The 18,176-nt window shown below is 41.5% G+C and overlaps 1 protein-coding gene across 2 annotated transcripts in view; it reads left to right on the top strand.

Annotated features, from left to right (window-relative positions):
• The window catches only part of MNAT1 (MNAT1, CDK activating kinase assembly factor), a 116,332-nt gene that overhangs the window by 61,597 nt on the left and 36,559 nt on the right, over nucleotides 1–18,176 (top strand). For both annotated transcript variants that reach the window (XM_021402812.1, XM_021402811.1), the window contains exon 7: nucleotides 17,777–17,898. In XM_021402812.1, the coding sequence (XP_021258487.1) occupies nucleotides 17,777–17,898 (122 nt within the window). The remainder of the gene's footprint in view (nucleotides 1–17,776; nucleotides 17,899–18,176) is intronic.

Here is an 18,176-nt window from a genome sequence, read left to right as displayed (position 1 = left end):
GAAGACTTCAATAATAATTTTCCTGAAGAATGTTTGTTCAGGTGCAGAGGGTGGGAGAAGGGAATATTGTTTTAGGCAATCGATGTTGGACATGAAAAGGTGAATTTCCCCATACATACCTAGTATGGATTCAGTGTGTCAGTCAGGGTGTTGCTGGAAAGAATTATTGACAACATTGGCAGCTAATGAAAGAAGTCATCCTCCTAAAGAAGTGTATTGGTCTCTGAAAGTTTTGCTTGTGTTCATTGCTCCTAACTTTTTTAAAGAAGAAAATCCTAAATATGAAATATATGCCAGTGTGGAGAAGTTACTGTCCAGTTTATTGTTCTGCTTTGTCTGAGCATAGTTGCCACACAGGTAACTACATTTTGGGGAGATGAGAGAGCCAGGCGTAACTTGTGACATGTTGCAATTCCATCAGAATGTGTGGCAGAGCAAAACATCCTCAGCCTCTTGCAAAGAAGATACTAACGTAGCATAAATGTTGTGCTTTATGTAGACTCTCTTTAAAAATGTAGGATAATTAAGAATATTTTGGAAACAAAGAAACCTGCTTTGACTCACTCAGACAAATGCGAGTAGTAATACGGGCAGGAAATGGAGGGACAGAGAGCACATATGGAACAATCCATCTAAATTAGCTGGATGGAGGCCAGGGCACTGGATCTTGTAACATTTGCAAGGATCAGTAGAACATGAAATGATGGGTTTGTGTCAGTATAATGATTCTTGTGTTTCTCTGGGACAGTAAGAAGATCCTAGGCAAGGTAGACAGCACACTTAAAGGTTGTGCATGGGAAATTGTTACAGTGGAATAAGGAAGGACAGGTAAGTAGATTGGAGGGAGGAACAATTTAGAACCGAAGGCTGTGGGCAGGAGTGAAGAATCATGTATTTTTAGATCTGAGGACTATTCTCTTGTTTCATCTCTTGAAAGAGAGGCATGAATAAAAGCAGTGCTGCTCTTTTCTCCAAAGCAGAGAAAGAGAATGACAGGAACGTGATCCTCTGCAAGACTGTCACAAGCGGTGCTCAAGTAAACAAGACCTTTTGCTCTGTGCCGTGTAGACTTGCTGACAGATCTAAACAGGATCAATGTGGGCATCTGATCCTTGCCATCATTAGGCACTCTTTGGCACCAGGGTTCAGAGTTGCCTGTATTTGTGTACCTGTGGGCATGTGGACATGGATAGTGGGGAAAAAAAAAGCTACGTGCATCCAAAACTGTATATAAAGCTGTCCAGCTGTAGTGCTGCCCTTAGAGCAGTAGGACCTTCGGGCTCACACAAGTGAAGTTTGACGAATAATCCATTAGTAAATATTCAGAGAAGCTTCTGCTTTTCCAGAACGGGCAGCAGTTTCTGTGAAAGCTTGATGGTAATGATACTGGGAGTGGCACCATTTTCTTTGCTTTCTTTTGGAATGAGTTTTGAGACGAATCATAGCTGCAGTTCAGAAAAGGCATAATCCAAGGAGCTTTATTGTAAGGATTTCCCACCAGCCACTGGCACACTGTCATGTGCATGAAGTTGGAGGACTATCATGTGGTCTGCTTGACAGAAGAGAACTTGGCATAGAACTTCAACATCTATATCCTGGTGTTTAATGTCTGTTGGCACTATCTTGGCTGTGCCTGCATACCAAGGATTCCCTTTTGCATTTGTTCCCACTAGAGCATTATTAGGGTTTTATTCATTGCGTGGGGAGAGGAAGATGGCTTGGCTTCAGAGCTGATGGGAGGATGTATAGGGGATTACAGTGGAAACTATCTGCCTCCTTCATCTTCACCCATTCAGTTTTCACTTATTTACTCTATATACTTCTTTGTGAGATACCTTCAGCTTGAATTCCCATTTTGATTTATGTAGAACTTGAAGCCTGGACAGGATTAGACCATTCAAGAAATTCTAAAATCTGTTTGGAATTAAGAAAAAACAACAGCAAAAAAACACAAAAAAACACCTTTAAGCATAATGTTGCACTAGTATAATTTTACTGATAGTGTTGTGTACAGCTTCTGTTGTATGCTACTTTTTAACATAACTTACATCTGGTTGGTTAATTTCAGATACAAAATCAAACAAATATATGACACTTAGAACAAAAGAAATATTCCTGAAGAGTGTTATGCTCATTTAACTGTTGGTTGCTTTTAAACCTTAATTAAAATAGTAGTTGTAACAGGGCTTCTTTTTGTTTTGTTTGCTTCTGTGAAGAATGAAGTATAAATATAGCTGAATTTTTATTTTGAATGTATTTTTGTTTATGGAGAGTACACAACCACTGCAGCTTTTCAAAATGTGGAATTTCTTCTGTAGGAACAAACCTCTCATTAGCGCTCAGAGTACTTCATTCTTGAGTACAGTACAGCATATCATGCTGCTTTATCTTCTATTATCTTCAGGCTACCTCTAATCCATCTTAGTGGTATTATCAGGCTTGGAAATCCATGAATGGACTGTGTTTAAGGTAGAAGATGAGGACCTGCAGAGGGAAAGCAAATTTAGTTGGTAAATTTCTTGCTGCCTGTTAGGTAAGGAAAACCTCTGCATCTCTGGAGCTATGAGAGTGCAATATGAGCTTGGGAAAAATGGCATGATGGCACATTTTTTTTTACTTGTAATGGGAAATCTTCACTATCGTGCATTGTTGTGTTTGATTTTGCTGATGGAAAAGGAGGAGGAAGAAACCTAAAAAAAAAAAAGGCTTGCTGAGACTTCAAGAAGGCCGTACCTGACAGCCTCTGGGTTAGTGAATGTGAGACCAGGAGAGGGATACGGCAGTTGTCTGTTTTTTCAGTCTGAGCCCAACTGTATATGAATTGTCACTTGTCTGTGGCAGCTCACGTTGCAGGGGAAAGGAGCTTTTTAGGGGAATTCAGAGATTTAGATAACAGAGTGTTTGTTTCAATCAAAATACTTCATTTCAAGTTGATTCCAGGAGACTATCAGATGAAGCTAGTTTGAGCATGAGTTTTTGGAATAGAGTATCAGTGCAGCTTTGGGTGGTTTTTGTTTTGGTTTCACCGTCTTCCCAAACAGGACAAGTTTTGTTGAAAAATCGATTAGGAAATGCTAAGTAACGTGGATAACGCGAATGATATGATTACTATTCTGTTCTAGCAGGTTCATTGAATTTATAAAATTTGTCCTTTTCATACTTGAACATTTTTTTTAATTCAGTTAAGTTTTTATTTGCATCTGGGCTTGCAAAATGTTAAGCTAAGACCGTGGAAAACAGCTTTGTTGATGCTTTCCTACTCTTCTGAAATCTAATTAAAAACCTGCAAATGTTGTCATTCATCATTTTACCATAGGAGTATATTTCCTATGGTGACAGTCTAATATCCTGCAGCAACTTCGTGGCATTACAAAAATAATTAATGTCCCCTTTTAAGGCAGTGCATGTTGCTACAATGTGGAATAATACTTCAGTGTTGTAACTGAATGGCGTGCTAGGAAACATTAATCCCTCGTGGATAGTAACAGGAAGTATGAATATTATATATTAATGATAATAGAAAACACCTTCACACACATGCTTTTTCTGGGCACGTCTACGTTTTGGTAAATGACGGTGAATTTTATTTGCAGAAAATTTTGAGAATAAGAAGAATTTGTGTAATGAAGAAGTTCTGTTTATTTAAAAGCCTTTAGAAGTAGTAAAAGATAGAACTTCTCTGTATGAGAGGGGTGACTGTTGTGCAATAATGCCCCTTCATTCCCCTTTCATAATAAATCTCAGCAGAGTATTCATCTGAAGGGCTGGATGCCAAAAAGAACAGGTTCGACTTGTCTGTGAGGATTTACACCACACTAAAATGCACAACTGCTTTTGTAGAGGTCATTGTGAAGGTCACAGAGCTCACATGCACTGCTGAATGAGAGCAGCCTGTAACAATAGTGTGAGCGATTGGTCTGTGTGAAATCAATATGTAAAACCTCATATGAAATGTAGCAATAAGCTGGAGTCTTAAAAACATGGCTTCAAAGCCCGTTTTGCAGGAGTGCGTGGTCTTTTCTTCCGGAAGTTTGCATCTCGTACCCTCTGCTGATTGTAACTCCTAGAAGAAAATGTAAGATTTTTCTCAATTCTTGACAGTTAACATTGAAATAACTTAGTATGTTTAGTATAAACACTTTATTATAAACTATTAACAATTGCATCAGGATGCTTTCTGTGTCCAGTTAAAAAATGTAATAAAATCAGCTCGTTATTGCAGTGGATCGAGTTGCCTGAAACTGGGAGCACCTTGTTTTAAAGTAGGGTCTGAGATTGACCATAGGGTCACTATGTCTTTAAATAAAAGATGATGATCATTTCAAATGGCAACCGGCCATTGGTGGGGCTTAGTGTAGAGATTAATTAGTAAAATTTGGAATGCGCTACAGCAAATGCAGCTGATTGGCAATAGCATGTGGAGCAGCAACTGGTGGAAGCCTAGTGCTTCTGGGCAGCAGAGGTATTTCCAAAAAGACTTAAGAGTGCTGTGATGTGTTATTCTTTAAATGGAACTGTACTGATTGCATCAAACAACCGTTTATGCAGTTTAGTAAATGCAAAAATTAAATCTGATGTGGATTGTGAAATAAAGTAGATTTTCTTCTGTTTTGATGCGATTAGGTGCATTACATATTGATGCCCCAAATGTCAATTTACAGGGATTGTGATTTGTTTGCATTGCATTTTGTATTTTTTGTTTTACTTTTTACTGTGAAGACAAATGTGTTGTCCAACTCTGAGATACTATTTATTCAAAAAAGACACCGAAGTAAATACAGTTAATTCAGTGGCTATTACAGTGGACTGCTTCTTTGCTCTACTTCTTAATACAGTATGGATTAGCGAGGCTGTGCGTTTGTATGATTTATAAATGTCCACTATCTTCTTTTTAATGTTTCAAAGACATAATCAGAGAAATTTGGAAACTATCTCTGTAAAGTAACTTCTTAAGGATGCTTGGTATGTTTGGTTTGACTAATGGACCCAATTATACAAAATCCCTAATGAGATGTGTTTTCTCAATTTGTATAGGCCATGGAATTGGGGCCCGGGTAATAAAATTAAGATGTATTATGTAATGAATTACTACTCTTAGGAGGCTACTTGGAAGACCTATCTGCTTCTTAAAATCTCTCTTGTGTTTTATTACTCTCTTGATGCCCACCTTCAGTTAAAGAGGCACGGCCAAGCATCTGTTTTCATCAGTTTCAAAAGTGGGCATTTGCTTCAAAAATGGCCCAAGCAACTTGAATAGTCTGGTAATATCTGTCTTACTGTAAGCTTCCACAAGTCTGCCTTAGTGGACAAGCCAGCCATATCATGGAAACAGTCACGTTAAAATGATGATCTATAGCTGGAAGAGGAGCGTGATCACATAAGATGTGGATCATCCTGGCTCTGACCCAGAAAAACCTGAAGCTATAAAACGAAGCAAGCACGTCCTCATGCTGGCTTCACTCTCCTGTCTGTTACTCTGTCCTCACTGCGTGCTCAGCCCTGAGGTGGCCCTGAGGGCTGCCGATGGCCGGCGGCACTCTGTGGGCCCAGCGTGGCCTGAGTGAAGCGCTCGGCTTCTGAGCAGTGTGCGTGGGCTGCCAAGGGACACGGAGCGGGGACTGGGGCTGACAGGGTGCTGGCTGCTTCTCTCAAGGCCTGTTTCTGCAAGCCCCTGCTTCCTAGACCATTGTGTTTCCTGCCATCGGTAATTGCAGCTGAACGGGTGGGCTCAGTTTACGCAGTCACGTTGAGGCTTGCTGGGCTTTGTTGGACTGGACTTGCAGGCCGCCATCCAGACGAAGCAATCAGCATGGGACTGCTTCTTTTGCCTTCTGTGCCTAAAATGAGTAATTTTCGGTAATGTTGATTCAACTTAGCATCTGTGTCTAAGCCCCAAATAAGTGTCTGATGAAATTTCCTCATAGCAAATAGATTTGTTGGCTTGAAATGCCTTTGCTTGAAGCTTGTGTGTAAATCCTCACAGGGTTGTGGCATTATGGAGTGTTGCAAAATGTGCACTGATAGCATTTGTTAAAAACTGTGTAACTATTGTGCTTGATTACTTGTGTATGATTGTATATGCGTATGCGACAGAAATGGCTGTGAGCACAAAAAGCATCTGCTTTCAAAGTGCACTATCCAAGCACTGCAGTCAGCTCTCTTAATTACTGAGACTTGGTTATTTGGTTATAAATAAGCATCTTGCATGTACACTATACACAACCACTGTAACAGATAATAATAAAAAGCAAACTGTAACCTCTGGTAGAAACAAATGTAGCTACATTCTGTGATGCGTTATCCAGGCTGAAATGCTGGTTTGCTGTGAGTCAGCTGGCTGTATGACTTAGAGAGTGCCCTGTATCACCGGATGGTTGCCTTTTAGCATTGGTTTAAATCTAAGATATGGAAGGTTAAGCAAAGTCTGTATTTCCTTGTCTTGATAGCAGCAAGCAGTCGTTGTGACTCCCAGCTTCAGGTAATGCCCCAGGGCTGGCTGCTGTAGCTGCTCGTGCAGCTGAGTCTGGGATTAGGCAGCTTCCTCAGGTGAGCTGTTTTCCTTGCAGATCTCTCAGATGCCCCAGGTACCAGTGCTCTGTCCTAGCAATAGATGTTTCAGCAATGCAGTAGCGGCTGTGCAAAGGATATGGGGAGAGAAAACTTGGTACGGTGTTGTGGTATAACTGGGACCCAAGATTAATGGGAAGCCATAGGCAGAAGTGTGGCTTTCAGTTCATTATTGATTGAAAAAGCTTTATGCCCAGAGTTTGGGCAAAGCTAGTTAAGCTGCTGGTGATTTTTTTTTTTTTTTTTTTAAAGCTTTGTGGTATGGACTTGCTTTCTGTTGCTGAAAATATAATTTTCATGAGTTGTACGTATCACCTTTCTTAGCAGATCTTGGAGTCTTAAATAAAAAAGCAAAATCCTGCTCTGCATAAAGACAAATGTGCTGAAAGCTTCTTGAGCGGCTTGCAGTGAAATTGGGGCAGGGTAAAGGAGAAGAATACCTTCTCCGTCCCCCTCCCCTCCCCAACTGCCTGCTCTTGGGAAGGGAAACACAACAAAATATCATTATTCACAGCATGCAAGGCTTTCTGATTTGCTCCCATTAACTTCACTGATACCGTATCAGTTACCCCATGCCGGTAAGGAAGGGTTAGTGTTGCGTGTAATGGAGTGGAACTGCAATGCAGATGCACAGCAGCCCAGTGTTGCTGGGTGGATGGATGGCTTCCAGGTAGATGGAGATTTGGGCTGATAGCTCAGAAGGCAGTTCTTCGTAGCTGGCCAAAAATCACCTTGGCTGGTGAGTCCAGAAGTGCATGCGCGTGTGCTTAGTCAGTCTCTTGTGTAGCTGTGTGGTTGTACCGCCGATTAAACTCAAAAGGCTTGGCAAATCCTGTTTGTGTGGGAAGCTTGAGTGCAAAAACTTGCCTAATTTACTTTATTTAAATCAATATAATCCTGCTTAAGGCGTTTTGGAAAGCACATCTGAGTGAATGGTGTTTTAAGTTAACACAGTGTCTTTCGTGTTCACAATAAAAGCTAGTTTCATTTGAAAAGGGAGTGCTTATGGTTACCTTATACAAACTTTTGCCATATTAAATGTAGAAGGACTCAATTCTCCTGCGTGCACGCATTGTCTTTTGTGAAATTTGTACTTGGAAGATTTAATATCTTCAAGTTTGCTTTATGATCAGCAGTTCTTTGAACTCGCAAACAAGAAAGTGTGGATAACTTCAAATAGATATTTGAAGTCTGATTCTTAGGAATGCTTATGTTGATTTTTGACCTTACAACATGAAGTTTGATCTCTGTCTTAAAACTGAATACTCTAGAGGAAATGTAAATAGAATCTGAACTTTTAAAAGATATCTTTAGAAGATATTCTGTCTCTTAAAGTCGGGAACTTTATTCCAGAGATCCTGGTGATTCAAACCACAAAGGTCCTGATGCAGTAGCTGATCTCTAATCAGCAAAGCTCACTTCTGTCCTGTTATCTTCCTTTGGAAGACGTGGATCTGTAGTGTGTTTGACTTGAATATAACGTTTTTGGTGACTGTGAAGCTCCATAGAACAGAAAAGGGCTAAGGGTGGAAGCTGGCTGAGGCGATTTCGAGTTTTATATAAGCACATAAAGCTGCAAGTTGTCTTGTTGTGTTTGGTTATGAAATGCTCCTATTAACTACTTTGACATCTCGCTTTTATTCTCAAACATCTGCTTTAGATTGTTTGCCATAAAAGTGTAAGAATTAATCTTGCCCTCATTTTTGTTATTGCTACCAGAAACCAAACTATTTTTATTACTTCTTATGTAGGGATTCAGACTTAGTAGTTCAGAGTTGAGGAGAAAATGAGCATGAATTTTTTTCTCTCCTACAGGTAAGGTTAAATCATAATTTTTAAATGCACAAAGATGTTAGACGTGGCTTTTTAAATGATGCAGTAAGCTCTGCTTTGCTTTATTTGGCTCAGTGTTTTGAGTTTTAAGGGAATTCAAATGATCAGCTCATTTTGGTTTGTTTCTCAGAACAGCAGCTGCCCCGAGCCAGAGTTGGACATTTGCATCATCTGTGGAGAGCTCAGTGCCTATTTTCCTGCATGGAAATAACATACAGGAAAGCTTTCATTTCTTTGACTTTCATATGTTTAGTCCTTTGATTAACAAATGCTTTAATACTTGTTCTTGGTGCTTCCCTTTTCTCGGAGTACAGCTAGTTTGTGGTGCTTCCCCAAGAAGAAAGAAGGCACCATGCGCAGCATGCTATTTCAGTGAAAGCCCTCATCTTGGTGCACTGCGTTTGAGTGATTTCCCTCTGAATTTCAGGGCATTCTGCTGGTGTGGGTTCATCCAGTGCTTATTTCAGAGCTTATCGTTCTTTCTACAATGGAAGTGTTGTTTTTAAGGCAGAACTGTCTTGTTATAAGCCTGTAGCAGGAAATACCCATGCAGCCTCTCTGTAACTCGCTGGAAATCTGATGTTTGTGCTGCAGTTGCTTTCACAGCAGTCTCCTCTTTCAGAATCTGTGGCAACACTTGTTTTTTTTTTTTTTTTTTTTTTTGAATTTGAATACAAGTGTTCAAGCTAAGGGACTCACAAAGGAGCCAGTGAATGTGATAAAAGAGATGAGGCATCTCCTTATTTTTTGAGTAGATAGACTTTTTCTAGGACTAAGTGAAATAAGCGTGTGACTATATCGCTGTTTCGCTGCCTGCTTCTCTCTTCCTCTAAGTGCACAGCAGGAACCATTCCTTTTTGCTTGTTCTAAGGATGCTTTAGATGTTTCTGGTTGTTGTGCTTCAAGGAGCTACAAAGCTGCAGCCCCTGGAACCACAGGAACGTGCAGGGCTGTGTCAGCCTCTGAGTACAGAGGGACAATTCGTGCAGCACTCTCAGGAACGGCCAGAGCTTGACAATAGAGCTTCTGGTCCTGCGAAGTTCGAGGAATCCTGTGCTAAGTTCTGCTAAGATTCAGGTGCCATGGGAAGCATGCACCACTTGGAAAGCTGTCATTTCTCTGTAGTTCAGATGCAAGCGTTGTTTTGGTACAGGCAATTAAAACAGAGTTAGAAAGTAAACCTGTCAAGAAGGACAAAAGAATACATTTTGTGAGTATTTATGAAAAACACGGTTGCTTCTGCCCCAGAGAATGTTTCATCTAATTTGTCAAAATTAATGTGCATTTAGAAAGCAGCGCATGAACCGAGTGTTACATTTGCAATGCTTTCTGCGTGCAAGTGAGAAAAAAAGGCTGGAAATAAACTTGCCACTCTGTTCCAAAAGCAGTAATTTGTAAATATGTTGCTAACAGGTTTCAGTTTTCATTTAAAATTTACAGTAAATGTAGTACATATGTATTTTGAAGTTGTGGCATGTACTGCTAATGCCTGGTGACGCTTTCTTCATTTTTCTTCTTTGGGCTTAAGTTGTTCTGAGTGCCTCCTCGTTTCTGATTGTTCATTCAGACTTTCTCTTCTCCTGTTTTTCATATTCTTTTCATGCTTTCCATCTGCCTTTATTGTCCTTTCATATTTTATTCCTTCCTTTGTTCCCATTGCTATAACAACTTCCAAGCTTACTTTTGCCAGAGAGTTATCAACTTCTAGCAGTCCCTCCTTAAAATCTAGCTATTCAAGGAATCTCACTTTATTTCTTTATCAGTCAGACACAAGCCATTCTGGTTGTGGTGTTCTGCATCTTTATCAACCTTTATCCGGGCTAGGATGTATGCTCAGTGAAATAGGGAATATGTCTCAGATTTTCACACATGGAATTTCTCATCTTCTCTAGACTGAGGTCAGCTTTCTGTTCAGTTTTGTTATTTTAAGCAGTGTTTCTTTAAAAATCATCCATCAGACTCTGCATTCCTTAAGAATGAAATTGTGTAGCTGGGGATATTTGTGGTTGAGGAAGCTGCTGCAGAGGATCCCAGGAAGGAGCAGGCGATGGGTGCAGTGATACATGGTTGTTCATGATCTGCAGTCATGTTCACCAATAAAGCAGCTACGTTTTGTGAGTTCCATTGTTCCCCAAGAATTCACAGAGTTAACGATCCTAAATGATTTTCTTGTGTAATTGAGGCGTCATATCAGCGTAACACTCAGCTTTACTGCAACCCACCAGGAACAGCAGCAGGTTCAGCTGCACCGAGGCTCAAGCAATTGTTGCTGGCTGGTGAGTGATGTGTAGCTATTGCTGTGCTCTGATCCCCGTTGTGTGCCTGTTCTTCTCTAAAAATTACGTGTCATGATGCACAAAGTGGCATTTGTCAAATTGATTTCTATTTCACATCCCTTGAAAAATTAGGCCCTTAATGTTGGTATTCAAAGCTGCGTTATATAAAGGCCTATAATCCTGTAATTAGACTGGCTACTGCAGAGCTTATGCTCTGTTGAGAGCCAAATCAAAATGGTCGAGGCTCCAGAAGTCTGATGGTAGAAATGCAACCAAAGTTTGCTTAATTCTGCTTAATGCTGCAATACTGACATAGCACACAGGGAAACAGCATAGCAAACTGAACAGAACACTGATGCCAAGTCACCCTCCGTGAAGCTTGCCTCTGGGGCATGGAAAGAAGATGCTGGTGTGCCATGAAAAGCATGGTGCATTGCACTAAATGGAGTATAGGCACAGAGGAGCTGAGATCAGGTTGGGAACAACGCTGAGCGAGATTGAGAAATGAGCCCTGAAAACCAGGCTGCTGGCCTGTGGGCTCACTAGTTGCATGAAAATGTCATTGTGTTTTAATCCTCTCTTTCCAGAAACGGTGCTGTCTTGTGTACAGTGCCGTCCTTTGAGCGGTGAGAGATTTTGAGGGAAGCTTGCCAGAGCTCTGGAGTCACTGCTGAAAACGAGCGCATGACTCGGTCCCGCAAACATCCAGCCTATCCCCTGGGTCATGGCTGTGCTTCGACAGCTTGCTGCGAGGTGCTGGTGGCACACAGGCAGCGTCATCCACGGATGGAAAAAAGGGGCAGAAGACTTCTCTGTAAAGAGTAGTCACTAAGTCCTGACACTGGCACTGAACCAGAATTATATTTCAGCTTATGCAATGGACGTAGACTTTCTTCCAAGAGATTAGAGAAATGTGGCTTTTTGGCAGGAGCTTAAAGATAAGTCTGGTCAAGTAATTATTTATGTCAGAAAGTTGTAAGGAAAAGCTTGGAGGCAAGTCTAGCTGAGCACATATGCAACGATGTGGTTAATTTCCCAGATACAGGTTTTCATGTAACTGACCACATGCGTGACCGTCTTTGGTAGCAGCCTCTTCTGTGCTGTAGATCTCTTGCTGTGTTCCCGCCATTCGTAAAGAAAGCCCAGCTTTTCAATACGTTTTGGCATTCAAAATTAAATTACTGTGGGGGAGAAAAAAGTCTAAATCTAGTCACATTGGTAAGAGGCATCTGAAATCATCGGCCCCTGAGGGAAGTGGGGCGTGGGTCCTTTATCTTTGTCCTGCCACACATGGTCACATTCCTCTTTTTGAGATCAGTAGCAAAACTTGCATGGATTTTGATGGTTTCTGTGTCAGATCATTTGTTCTCTTTCTGCTTCGCTGCTGGGATATCCCCTTAGCACTTCTCACAATTGTGTAAAGAAATTAAATTTATTGTTGGTTTTCGAAAGCAGAAGAAAGAACAGTCGGTTTCAGACATTTGAGTGCTTGGAAAAATCTCACTGGTGTAGGAATTCTAGGCTAGGGAATGGAATTATGCATTTTAGTTTGACATTTTTCTTGTTTATTTAAAAAAGCTGTGGAAGACAGGGAGGGTAAAGGTTAAAATAATATTAACTGAGCCCTCCAAATCTATCAGTTTCATTCTCCTTTTCCTGAGTATTACTGTAGTCAAACAAAGTAGTTAATCAGAATCAGAAAGCCATATTAGCATTGCTGACATGGATTTGTCAATAAAGTGGGGAGGGTGGAAACTGAAAAACCAGCTCTTGGCTCCGACTGCACTGCTTAGGGTATTTGCATTAATATTATTCTCAAGGAAATTCTATTAACATGAAAATAATGTACACAAAATCAAAATCAGAATCTGTCATGAGTTTAAAAGTGAAGTAGTTTCCAAAGACTGCTCATACTGAAAAAAACTGAAGGAATTTCAAGTGTTGTTTTCCCATTCACTTTGCAAGCATTTGGATAACGACAGGCTCACGTGCAGTGCAGCAAGAAGAGTTTGGGCTGAGCTCTGCAGCGCTGCGTGCAGTCGAGCTGCTGTTGTGGAGGTGCTGCAGCGGTCGCATCCCAGCACCCCGTGCACCCGAACCCAGCGTTGCTGTGAGTTGAGCCAGTGAGACTCAGCACGTAAATGCTGCTGTTTCTGTTGTCTGCATGCATGGTGCGTTCTGTTAGTGGGGTGATAGCAGCTCTGGGGAGGTTCCCGAGCAGAGGGAAATGTAAAAAGCAAAAAGATTAGCCACACCGTCTCGTCCAGTCACGTCTAGTGCAGAAGTGTGCATTGCCTGGACAAGTTTTAATGACCCCAATCTCTGGCTTCTGTCTCTTGCCTGGGGATGTTTTTGTGGCATAGCTGTTCCTCCTCTTTCCCCTACTAGTGCATTTTTGGTGTTGTCATTCTGCTTTCTCCTCCTCCTTGGCACTTCAGATTTCTGAGAAGGCTGCTGCTTGTTTTTCCTTTTGCTGCAGAGAGAGGGAGGTGCAGGAAGGCGGTGTAGTTCTGGCACCAGGGAAAGTGAGAGACGAGAGGACGGAAAGAAGTGGGAGTGCTGCACCTTGAGCTGCAATTTCTGGTGCTAAAAGAACCTCTTTCTGCTAGCAGGCAAATGCTGGCGCACCTGGCGTTTGCCAAGCCTCCCTGTACACTAGCTCTAATGCTCCAATAGACTGAAGTGAGCTGTGATGTTTCCTAGAAGGGCATTATTTGGTTTTACTGGTTTTGTTTGAGACAAGCTTCTTGTCACTGCAAGGGCAGCTCTTTGCATCTATGTATATAATCTGTGAGTTGGTCTTTGTTTGTCTTGTTTTTCTTAATGCCAGGTTGCATCACAGTCTGAAACGAAAAAAAGACTCCTCTTTTAAAAACTACTCTTTAAACTGAGAACTCTCAAACAAGGCACTGCAAAGAGCAAAGAGTAAATCAGTCCATTCTATTTGTAGTGCAAAAACATTATTTAACACCCTGCTCACAGTTTAGCCCTCTATTCGTTGAATCTAAAACCATACGGTACATGAATGGGAAGTCAGTTGCTCACAAATCCATTTCTGTGCAATCTTCTACATAAAGTTATATGGATAAGCAAATGCCATAGTTCTAATTAGCAGTGTTTGGTGGTTGTGTTTTTTTTTGTTGTTGTTTTGAGGTTCCATACATTCCAAGATGTAATGGGCAGCTATAGTGCCTAAAATAATTGCAGAGAAAGACTTATATGCCCTGAAGATAGAGGGTGGGAGGGAGAAGAGGCAGGAAAATCTGTTGTCTGTGTTCTTGGAAGCCTTTTCTGTCTCCACTTGGATGCTGTCAGTTTCCTTTACACAAACATTACAGCATCCAAAGGGAATTAGAAATACTTACCCATGACCACAACGTCAGTCTTAGGTTTGTCAGGAGAAAGTAATGCAAAAGCAGAATCTTGAACCTAGTGCCTTAATTTTGGTTTTAGCATGCTAATAAATGTCTGCTAATGCTGGAAAGAGGTAGGGCTGGCTGTCTAGGTGGAACACAGGAAATTTATAAATCTTACCTCATAGATGTGAAATGGTTTGGGGATCTGTAAAAGTGCCGTCTAAGTCCTAAGTAATAGTTACTGTCTCTTGTCATGTCTCTGAAGTTACTCAACAGTATAGCAGTCATTTCTGCAATGGCCAGGGACATCTCAGGACAGAGACACAAGAGGGGGATGCTGCTGGTCAGAAGGATTTTAGCTGCCTAAATTCATCACACTGAACCTTTCAGCTTCAGCAACATCTTAGCCCAACATCAGTGCAAAGAGAAAAGGCGACGTTTTTTGTTGGCAAATTTCTACTGACTTCCATTGCAGCCCCTCTGCAAGGATGTGTGCAGCGCTTGGTGCTGGGACCCCTGTGTAATTGTGTGGGGCTGCACAAGGAGGAAGCAGCCTGCCCTGAGCCGCTGTACGTCCAAAATACCTACAGAGCTGGTGTGCTTGTGGGGTTTGACCAAGATTCAGCCAGGAATGTGTCTTGTGACTCTTGTGCTTCCCTCAAGCCCGTTCCCAAGTCAAGGAAGGTGAAAATCCAGTTTATAGGTAAAAGCCTTTACCTAAGGGCCAAGCAGCTATAGGGCTGTTGCATCAGGCAGTTGTGTATTTTTCCTGTTGCTAAGTGGAATTTAATCCATGTTGCCAAAGCCAATCAGCTAAAGTTGTGATTTTGGGAAAGGAAAACAAATGAGCTGTGTCACACAGCTGCACAGTCTCCTTGGGGTACAGATCTGCTGGCCAGATCCAAACAGACACAGTCACTTTGCCATGCCAAAGCACGTGGTGCTTCCTAACACTCGCACCTTGGCCTGGGTTGTGAATGAGGAAGGCCAAGGAGAGAAAGAGTGCTTTGAGTCTGTGCTTGATAAACCAAAAATGAGCTGCTGGTGTTTAATGGTGAAAGTAATCGCCCCTTGGAGCAACTCACTGACGGGATGTCTGAAATCTGCAAGTCTGGGTTGGATGCTGTTCAAAAGGAGCTTTGCCTGAGCTGCCAGTGCCAGTCCTTGGGCACCACAGAGGAACGTGCTGGCAGCCCAAGGATGGACAGTGTCTGTGTGCAGCCCCATTCTCTGGGACAGCTTGGTGTGTTGTTTTTGCAGTACACACCTCATCGAAGGATCCTGGCGTGGCTCTGTGGCTTTCCCCTAATGCGTAGGCAGGTGGTTGCCATGCAGTTGGCACACTGACCAGCCAGCCTCCCAGTGTCCAGATGCAGCTCACCTGTGCTTAACAGCTGACCATTGTGAGAGCAAATAACCACTGTGATCCCTTGCAACCTCTGGCACCTTGGGAATCCCACAGAGGAAGACAAATGACATATTTTCATCCTGTCCTACCAAGATTTCCCAGACAGAGATGGGCATCTGCAGCAGTATGAATGGTGGGGAAAGGGGCTTGTGATGAGCCCGGTCCGTTTGTCAGGAGCCTTCCTGTGCCTCTTGGCCAATGTCTGCAGAAGTTGCTCTCATTAAAAAAGTGTTAGGAATGCACCAATGGCAACTCTGCAAACAGCGAGCAGCTGTTCTGGTGATGCCCTCCAGAGATGTGGCTCCTGCAATCTGAGCTGCTCCCTTTTCCCACACACAAGTAATTTCCAAAAATATTTATCGAGGTTTTGATCTTTGCCTGAAACTGAATTTTTCTTTTCTATGGCTGGAATAAAATTCCTCTGGATTTGGAAAGAGTGAGACTTTTCACTCACCAGATAAGGGTGTACACGTGTAAAATGTTGGTACGTCTTTCCCATTCACCTAGGTTGGAGATGCAATGATTGTTAAATCTTTAAATGTCTCATTCATTTCTTACAATGACTGTTATCTGCCCATGTCAGCATAGTTACAAAGTATACTATTTTCAGGAGCTTGAATAGATTGGAAATTAACGACTTCGAGCAATGTAAAAAGAGACCCTGCATTTGTATCTCAAAAAACCATGAAACAGTATTAAGGCTGATTTTTTTTTTTTTTTAACTTCTCCTACTTTTTTAAAATATGTGGTTGCCTGGTTCTAATGTTGCAGCAATAGCTTGTGGCACAGAAATAAATGTGCTGTGACTGTGAATGTTGGAGTGACTCATGGCTGACTTGAGAACTTTCTCCGCCACATTTTGTTTCCGACACTGGCACGCTGCTAGCAGCAGCCCCTCCTGCCTTGTGAGCAGTGCAGAAAAAGGCCAGAGCTATTGCTTCCCATCACAAACACAAAGCCTTTTCAATGGAAGTCTTGAGCTGCTTTTATTTCCATAGAGTTTAGCCTGGATCCATGCTAGGACATCTCAAGGACATGCCTCTTCAATTTTCTTACCCATTTTTGCAACCATCTTAACAAAAATATCCATGCTACTAATTCAGGAAGGTCATTGTCCCCAACCACAAATTTAATTAGCAGCTTTCCCTTTCTACTGACTTTTTTTTTTCCCCCTGTTTAGTTAAGTTTAACCCAGTGTCCCACATGTGGAATCTTTAGTTTCCAGTTGAGAGAGTAGATGCATCTCGAGGAGCCCCAGGGAGCTGAAGCTCAGTAAGTGATGACCAGTGGGAGCCTGGGTTATACATGGCATTACACCGTGGAAAGTTTCCGATCTCCTGTTGCAGACAAAATGTCTACATGAACAATACTACTACTTTCCTAAATTCCTGCATTTTGCAGATGTGAAGGTCAGTTTCTGGTAGGGGAAGCCAGGCTATTTTGGGGGAGTTCATAGCGCTCTGTCTTTTTGCTGCCGCTGCTAATTTTTGTGAGCACCATAGAATACAGTAGAAAATTGAAACTGTGTGAAAGATCAACAAATCAGTGTAGAATGTCACGCAGCAACATCTGTTAACTTTGGCTCTATCTCATATCCTCCTGACCCCTCCTTTGCAGCCACAAGTCTCCTGTTTTGTGAGAGCTTGGAGTGATAGGGACTTGGAGAGCAGGGGAAAGAAAGTGTAGCAGTTTCTCAGTGGTCTGAAGGGCTTGCAAAAGTACCACGTGGAATTAAAATTTTATGCTTGTGTGTTTCTGTATTTTTGGTTATGAAACAAATGGGAATTTGCTGGATGAATTAATTGTATTGCACTGTAAAAGTCTTATCTGGAGAGCCATTATATATCGTAGCTTACAAAGCCTGCAGAGAGAAATGAAAGAGGCTTCCCTTTCTAATTAAGGCTTTCAGGAAATCATTGATTACAGAATCTAATAGGCTGGCTCAGAGACATTTGTTTGATATTACTTCTGATAACTGAATTTTTTCACCTACTGGCAATCTTACTAGTGACACTGGAGGCAGCTTCTCTCTCTAAGAGTAAGTTTGCCTGCAATAAAACTTTATCCTTTCCTTCCTATCTTGTCCACACAGCTACAGATAGTGAAACATGAGTTCCAAACTGCAGATCACAATAAAAAGTTTAAATCTTGAAGAAATGGGTGATGCAGTGGACGGTATGCCCTTAGTGGGGATGGTCTTTGTCCAGACCAGCTAAATATTGTACACTTGTTCTTTCAGTGCATTAAATAAAAGTGTAAACAAAACTTTGACCTGCTTTATAAACATTTATTTATATCTGGTTTTTTTTTGTTGTTGTTTGTTTTTTTTTTAACAGGGTCAGCATATTTCATTAGCTCCCATTCAAAAGTTAGAGGAAACTTTGTATGAGTATCAGCCTCTGCAAGTGGAGACATATGGACCACCAGTTCCAGAGCTTGAAAGTTTGGGAAGACTAGGGTAAGTAACACAGTAAATTTTAATTCCCATTTCACAGCATTAAATCTGAGATGGCTACTATCTTTGCTTTGCCAGCATGTAGGCTCATATATATATATATATTTATATATATAAATATTAAATATATATATCTATATTGAAGGGTCTTAATGAAATATTAGACTTCCTGCCCAACCAACCAACATTTTGTTTGGGTGGATAAGCTAAAATTTTTGGTCTTCAAGCCTTTATAGATCTACTGAGAGCTGGACTGGATTGCATTAGTGTTTTTAAGGTTG

This window comes from Numida meleagris, chromosome 6 (genome assembly GCF_002078875.1).
Source record: "Numida meleagris isolate 19003 breed g44 Domestic line chromosome 6, NumMel1.0, whole genome shotgun sequence".
Lineage (NCBI taxonomy): Eukaryota > Metazoa > Chordata > Aves > Galliformes > Numididae > Numida > Numida meleagris.
This window is presented reverse-complemented; position numbering and strand designations above follow the sequence as displayed.